The sequence below is a fragment of the Limanda limanda genome, chromosome 6, assembly GCF_963576545.1.
Source record: "Limanda limanda chromosome 6, fLimLim1.1, whole genome shotgun sequence".
Lineage (NCBI taxonomy): Eukaryota > Metazoa > Chordata > Actinopteri > Pleuronectiformes > Pleuronectidae > Limanda > Limanda limanda.
Genome location: NC_083641.1, coordinates 27,511,802 through 27,519,817, shown reverse-complemented (window position 1 = coordinate 27,519,817; position 8,016 = coordinate 27,511,802). Strand labels below are relative to the sequence as shown.

At 42.0% G+C, this 8,016-nt stretch overlaps 1 protein-coding gene across 1 annotated transcript; it reads right to left on the bottom strand.

Annotated features, from left to right (window-relative positions):
* Positions 1-4,730: 4,730 nt before the first annotated feature.
* LOC133003020 (B-cell receptor CD22-like) lies at positions 4,731-5,958 on the bottom strand (the record flags this gene model as incomplete). Its single annotated transcript, XM_061072608.1, has 4 exons — positions 4,731-4,811; positions 5,270-5,327; positions 5,459-5,543; positions 5,766-5,958. Coding segments are annotated over 4 exons (417 nt in total), but the record flags the coding sequence as incomplete, so codon positions are not given.
* Between the last annotated feature and the right edge of the window lie 2,058 nt (positions 5,959-8,016).

Below are 8,016 nucleotides of genomic sequence, written 5' to 3'. Positions count from 1 at the left end.
TCTTCTTCCTTCTCTCCAATAGGATTCCTTCACTATGAGAGAACGTGTCCGGAGCAGTGAACCACAGATGGAGGTTGAAAGTGGAGGTGATAGTGGAAAGAGAACCGGACACTTTTCCATATTAAAATGATGTCTTTTCCATGTCCCCTCCTGAGAGCTGCTGATGAAGAGGAGGAGGCCAGCTGCTGTCACACTCATTGTTCTAATGCAGCAGATTAATATGCACGGACGGACGCACATCTGCTCAGGAGCGCCGCTGCGTTGGAGATATTATTCCCTGTGTTTGATGCCAACATCAGAAGGAAATATTAGAGCTGCCTTCTGGATCACATTTGCTGCGTCATAAATCTCACAGCTGTGCAGGAATCCATTAGGGAGAGAAGAGGCGATAAAGTCCTAGATGTGTCATATACTGTCCACCGCAGTGCACCTATAGATGAGATCCATTCACACACATGTCAAGAGTTATCCTCCTCTAATTGGTTCTGAGGGTTCAGTCCACCTGAAGCGGTAGTTTCCTCTTCCTACACTGGATGGCGTTCCTGTCCTAAGTCTCAGCAAATCATGGATCTAAATTAGAAAACTGAGCATCAGGCTGTAGAAGTTTTCATTAAAAATTAAAAAAAGATCCTGGTGCTTCATAAAGACCAGGCTAAACTATCTGAAAACTAAACTCTGAGGAACTCTATTAGCCAGCGTATCCATGTATGTTGGTATTTAATTATATATGACTTAAGAATCTAATACTTAAACTGACACATGTAAATTCTACGTGTTGTTAAGTGAGAGGTTTGTCATCTTAGTTTTTGTTTTCAGTCTATTTGTTAAGAGTGTTTTCGGTTACCTGCTTTATTTTGTAGGCCCTGCTCCTAGTGTGTTCTTCACTTCCTGTCTCTGTGATTGTCTGCACCAGTCCTCATGTGTGCCTTCCCTGTGTGTGTATATAAGCCTCTGTGCATCCCTTTGTCCTCGTCAGATCGATGTCTCAGTTTGTCTAAACCGTTGTGTTCCTGTCCTGTCCTCCTGTGTTTCTGAGTCCTGTGTCTCCTGGGCCTCTGCACCTCTACATCCCCTGTGTAAGCCTCCTGTGTGTTTTTGTTTCTTTAGTTTTTACCGTTTTGAGATTGATTCCTGTGCTTTAGTGGTTTTCTCTTTTAAAGACTCTGTTGAAGGAGTCGAGGGAATGAAGTAGTCTGTGAATCTCTTGTTTTGTGCGCCTCTCGTTTTGTGCGTTTTATTTCACAAACATTCTACGCTACAGAGAACTTCCGGGCGTTACCAAAACATCCACTTTTACCTTGTTACCTTGGTAACCCCACAGCTCCTTACAGGGTGTGTAAGCGTGCAAACCACATAGTGCAATCAATTAGTGTAAACCAATGTAACAGTCTTTGGTGAATTCTGTCTTTCTTTAAAATTACACTTTATGTTGAAACTCTGCATCCTGGGTCCATCTGCTTCACCATTTCCTGAAACCCCCTTTGGTGTCTGTGTGCACATGCCAGCCTCCATCAATTGAAAAACAAATAAACAAATTGATAAGGAGTGAAAACAAAAGACCAAAAATATTTATTTAAGAAAGAATCATAAAATCATGATACATTATAATTCATTATCCATGTAACAACCACATTAATATCATGTATAAGACACGAGATGAGTCACGTGATGTTACCACAGCCTCAAAGTTTCATCACCAAGACGTCCAACATAGTTCAGAGGGTAACAGCAACAAAATGTCAATTTATTGCAGAAAAGACAACAACTTCAACAACAGGCCGGCAAAATGGACAAAAGAAGGAAAACCCAACACACCAACCCACAAAGGGTTGTAGGATCTGAGAATCTTCCTTCAACCTAAACCAACATCAGAACTAAAGCTCACAGAAATAAAGCTGCGGAAATTGGACGACTGAAAAGAAGAAAAGAAAAAGAAAAGACACAACACAACAATACTCTTGCTCTAAAGGCCATGCTGTACAAACTGCTGCTACTGCAACTGGGGATGGAAAGAGAGATACTTCCTGTTTCGTCCTAAATACTTTCAACCAATCACAGTGCACCTGAGGAGAAAAGAAAGCAGGAAACCATGAGTAGAAAGGAAATGTACGGGTGTTTTCCTCTTCATTCAAAAGCGTGGTCTTTTAGTTTGAGAGCTGGACTTGCACGTTCAGATTTCGTGGTGTTTTTACTCAAAACCCTGCGCTTGCACTCACACAGCTCCTGCTGGTGCTTACATTTGCTCTGCTTGTGCTCAAACTCTGCGCTTGTTCTCAGATATTTTGCTGATTGGACAGATTTCCTGTATTTAATGTTGTGCAATAGGAGTAGACTTGACGTTGGCTAATTATTAATAATCATGAAATATGATTAAAATAATAAAAGATTATTTATTAAAAATAATTTAAAAAATGATAAGGCCATAACTTATCGCAGAGGGGCACCACCCTGGTTACAGGGACCAACGAAATCAAGCTATAAATATCAGTCTCATATGATATGGTTAAATTAATAATCTTAATAGTTAATATTAATGACTATTTAATTAACAGTGAAGGCTTCTAAGTTCGAGCACAGGCAATCATAATCCAGCTGTATTCACACACTTATGCACAAATAATCACAGACTACAGATACTTTAATTACAAAAGCATTTATTAAAAAGGGGAATACCGTTAATGTTATTTAATGATTCATCATTTTAACAGACTCCAATATTTCAAAGATAAACACAGCAGCAGCACTTATCACAATTCAGAAAGTACATGTAACCTGCGGTTTACCTATGTATGTCTGTCTCTGTGTGTGTGTGTCTGTGTCAAAGTGTCTCTCTGTGTGTGTGTGTGTCTATGTGTGTGTATGTGAAATAAAGTTAGTTAAGTGAAGTTATTTAATGATTCATCATCTTAACAGACTCCAATATTTCAAAGATCACCACAGCAGCAGCACTTATCACAATTTAGAACACACATGTAACCTCTGGTCCGTGTGTGTGTGTGTGTGTGTGTGTGTGTGTGTGTGTGTGTGTGGGGGCGTGGCGATGACGCAGTCACGTAGTGACGTCACATCTAAGATGGAGGCAGACAATGACTCAAGGAGTCATTAGCTTAAAACTCTCAAAATGGCCGCTTTGGAAGTTAGATCCAGAATGGGAGGAGAGAGAGAGAGAAGGCGTGGCAATAATAGACTCTCAAGATGGTGGTTTAACTGGCGTTATTCAAAATGGAGTTTATGTTAATGACCATGTGGCCTGAGCTCACAATGGTGGTCGCCACATGAATTACACAAAGGAAATTTCAGACAAAGAGAATTCTTGATCTCTGCTTGGCTTTGGGCCGAACGGCTTCCAGATGTGTTTTACCTCTCTAAGTATAGATTTAACTATGTGACATGAACTGTATTATAAATACAGATCGGAACGTGTGTAACAGGTTCAGGAGAAGAGAGAGAGAGAGTGAAGAGAGAGAGAGAAAACATGCAAGGAGAGGACAAAGAGGCTCTTAAAAATACCGCCAGGAACAAGTTACATTTACCTTATCACTCAGCACCCAAGCGGCGTTGTATGCTGAAGTTTGACCGGTAAAATCTCTGTAAAATTGCTCAGACGGGAACAGTGCAGCCGGAGACGTTTCGTCACGGCGCTTAAAACTTTAACACGGCCGTAACCGGAAGTCGTCGGCTCGTCGCCGCTAAAACAATGAGACACGGAGGTCCCGCAAACAAATACACTCAAATATTAAACAATACGCTACGTATCTGCCCAGATAATCAAGTCTCTTACTGTACAACCCTCGCGGTGTGCCTGCGACTCGGTGCGAATGTGTCGGGGGCCAGTGAATCACGTGGTCTCTCTCAAGCGGAGCTCCGGAGCTCGCCGCTGGACCGGAAAAGGGAGCGAATTCCTCGTGCTCCTTGACGGAATGAAACTTCGTCTTTCTTCTGTAACAGCGGAGACCGTGCTGTTTTACAGGAACGGAGTGGATTGTCTCTTACTCCTCAGCGGGATGAACGTCGCGCTTCTGCAGGGAACGGCTTTGTGGAAGCCGTGTGTAGATCGTTGGAAAAAGAAAGTCCATGTGTTTAACTCGTCCCGCAAGTGATTTCCTGTTTCGGCCCTTCAAGTTAAAACAGCCAAACGTCCTATCAAGATAAAACTTCGACTGAGATAAAAGAAGAAATCAAATGACTTCAAATAAAATGATATTAAACAAACGTCTAATCGCCTCCTTAGTTACTGAGTCGTGTGGTTAGGCCTCTTGAGGTCAGAAGACAACTTGAGCAGCGTGGAAAGAGAGATTTCTGTGGGTTAAGGGGTTTTGTTCTACCTGGGAGGTACCTGCCTCCTCAGGAAGTGGTCATGGGCCTCAGTTGGCTCTCAGCCAATGAGAATGTCAGGGTCCCGACCTTAGTGGGCGGGGATTCGACCTCAGTGGGCGTTTCAGAGTCACAGTGGGGGTCCCTGAAGGACACAGGAAATGCCCCCCTGCTGGGCGAGGCTCCAGGATGTCTGAAGAATGTGTGGATGCAAAGCAGAAAACTGGCCAAACTGGTTTCAGCTTGGCCTGGCAGGCCTCAAGTATTTATGAGCCATTGTGTGGAGGTCAGATCTCAGGACTTCACCCCCACATTAATAACTACAGACTATGGTTTCTGTAAAACTCGCTTATACGGATGTACTCTGAAGTCGTCCATCTTGGTTCTGTTTGTCCCAGTGGCTCTGACCTGATGCTTCACACCCGGTGTTCCTGCTCCTCTGGGTCCTCTGTCTGTGCTGCAGCAGCGATGTCGTCATACTCAGGACAGTTGTGTGACTGATGGAGAGATGAGAAAATATTAAGCCTCACTGGACTTTAGTCATGAAACCTGCAAATAATCTCAGTTCATTCAAAAAAATTGGAACATAGTTGCGCCCCCTGTCCATTCGTTTGTTTGTTCATCAGCAGGATTACACAAAAACTGATAAACTGATTTCCACAAAACAAAAGGAAGGACGGGACATGGGCCAAGAAAGAAGTGTCAACGCACTGTGACGTCACCCATTGGTTTGTGAGCTGCCATTTTGAATCCTCTATTTTTGACATGTCCGGCGCCATCTTGGTTTTTTGAAACCAGAAGTGACCATATTTGGAAGAGAGGGGGTGGAACATTTTACATTTCGGGGAAGATTCAGACAAAGTAGCTGATCCAAGAATTGTTTTATCTTTTTCTCTAACATAGTGAGATGAAAAAGGTGATATGGAGTAATTCTTTTGGCCTCACTGTCTCTCACCTCTATCATCTCCACAGCTTCATTCACTTCTGATTTCAAGCTCAGAGTTTTCTTCATCCTGGATCGAAAACAACAACAAACACAACATTAGACAAAATGAACATCATAACACTGAAGCTAGTGTTTGAAGACATTTGAAGAAGACAGTCAAAGAACAGAGGGTGAACTGATGTATTTGTATTGTTTTACCTCGTCCACAGAGTCCAGACAAGCACTGGAACCAGCACGACCACCAGAGTCAGCCTGATGGTATTCATGATTATCACTGACTTCCCTGGACAACAGACAGGAGACATTAGCACTGTGGTTAGACTGATGGCTCAGTTTTGCCAGGTGATGCTGTTGGCCAGTCAGTATTGTTCATTTGCAATATGATGGGCTTGATATACAGTTGTGACACATCTGGAAATCCTGAGTATTGATGGTTTGAGGTTCTGGTGCAATGAAAACGAGGGGGCGGGGGTGTAGGCTGTGAAAGTCAGAGAGCTAAAATCACCTGCTCCAACAGTCAGATGAAAGGTGGCCTTACTACGTCCGTGTGTGTTCTGGGCCTCACACTGATAATTTCCACCATGTTCAGCTGTGATATTAGTGATGGTGAAGTTTTGTCCTGATGCTGTTGGTGAGTCCTCGTCCTCCTTGTACCAGGTGTAGTTAGCTGCTGGGTTAGCATCACTGCTGCAGGTCAGAGTCACCGAGCTGCCCTCCATGATCTCACCAGAGGGACTCACTGACACAGAGGGAACCTTTGGAGAATCTGAAGGATAGTCTATATTAACAAACAGGATGAGAATACAATCAAAACACTGTCTGTATTATTTGTTAAAAGTTTAAATTTAAGTTATTTCCTCATTATTGTAGCTTCATGAGGAGGAGTAAACTCACACAATGTAGGAGAAGGGAAACGCTCCTGTCCTTCTATAGCACAGTGATAGCTGTCTTCAGCATTAAAGTGTCGGAGGTGAAAGTATTTTTTTCGTCCAACAGGTTTATTGTTTTTGTACCAAACGTAGGAAAGATGATCAGGGAGCTGACACCTGCTGTGACAGGTCAGCTCTGTCCAGGTAGAAGATGGATTGGCTGTTGATCTCCTCACATGTACCTGGAGCTGAGGGTCTGTGAACAAACGTGATTTTAATTCAACACACACACTAACATTTCAAACTGACTTTAATGAAAATGTTACCTGTGACAATCAGAGTGACTCCAGCTGAACCAGTAAAACTCCCTCTATGTTGGTTGGTTGTGAACCTGAACTTGTACACAGCTGAGTCGCTCTCTGTCAGGTTAGAGATTCTCAGAGTGCACTTCTTGTATCCACAGAGATACTCCACACGGCCTGAATACTCCGGATCAGTCCTTAGATCAACGTAAATCCCATTACTCTCTTGAATGAACCAGAAAGTTTTCTGAACTGTAGTTTCAAAGTGATTGAACTTGGATGGGTATGTGTAGGTACAGTTAATGTCCACTGTTGATCCTCTGAAGGCACAGATCTCAGTAGAAGTGTAACTCACACCAAAGTCAATCTGATTCCTTACCACTGTAACACAGAGCACATCAGAGAATCAGAAGATAAACATATACATTTATAAAACTAACTTCATGTATTTTCTCTGGTGAATCACCAGTCGGCAGGTTTTCATTTTAAGATGATGACGATGCCAAGATGAGGAAACTTTCAGTTCACAAACAACACAGGGAAGTTCCCTTTAGACTCCAGTGTGAGGGAGAAACACACTGTTGGAGGTGAGGAACATGAGGGACCTTGTATAAGTTGCTCTTATAATGGCGCAAACTGGCCAATATGGAGGAAATGATCTGTATCTTTTATGACGAGTCGACCAAAAATGGACAACAAGTCTCCACTTCCTCCCACTCTCCAGAAATGAAGCCAAAATATCCTGGATACCAACGCTGCCATCTTTCACATTTGGAACCACAGTCTGCACAGTAGTGATCCGGAGATGGAGCCACAGTATCAAGGTCCCGCCCAGTGTTGCCACAGTTACTTTAAAAAAGTAACTTAGTTACTTTACAGACTACTTGATTTTAAAAGTAGTTTAGTTACTTTACAGACTACTTGATTTTAAAAGTAACTAAGTTAGATTACTAGTTACTTTCTTAGTTACATTCCGCATCTGCCGACAACACCCCCGCCGGCTCAACATAAAAATGACAACCGGTTTTGCCAACAGTCACTTTATTAGTGGATTTTTAACAGTAATGTACACAACAACAATGTACAATGTAACTTAAAAACTAATTCTTGAAAAAATACATGTTTTTATAAAAACAAAAGTCTTCCTTGAATTAACTCAACTTAAATACTTCTTTTTTTTATAAAACAATAAAAAATAAAATAAAGACAGTCTTTCTTGACTTCACTTGACATAAATACTTGTTTTTCTAAAATAAAATTAAGACATTCTTTCTTGACCTGACATATTTAACTGTTAACACTGTAATGGCAAAACTTACTATTTATAGTTATAAATGTAACTATTAAATTCTTTTCAACATGTTTTATGAACATTGTACCTGTTGTTCACAGCAGTAGAGAAGCAAGGAGTGGTTTTACAAAACAAAACAAGAGTATAACACCACATGTAGGCTGATATCATGTCTACATGTGTAACTTTGGACTAATCTTATGTTGTTATCGCATGTAATGAGTGAAACAGTGGAGTGGGGCGAGTGGTCCGCACCAGGTCTCAGTCAGCGGCGCCGGCCGAGGTGCACCGCCG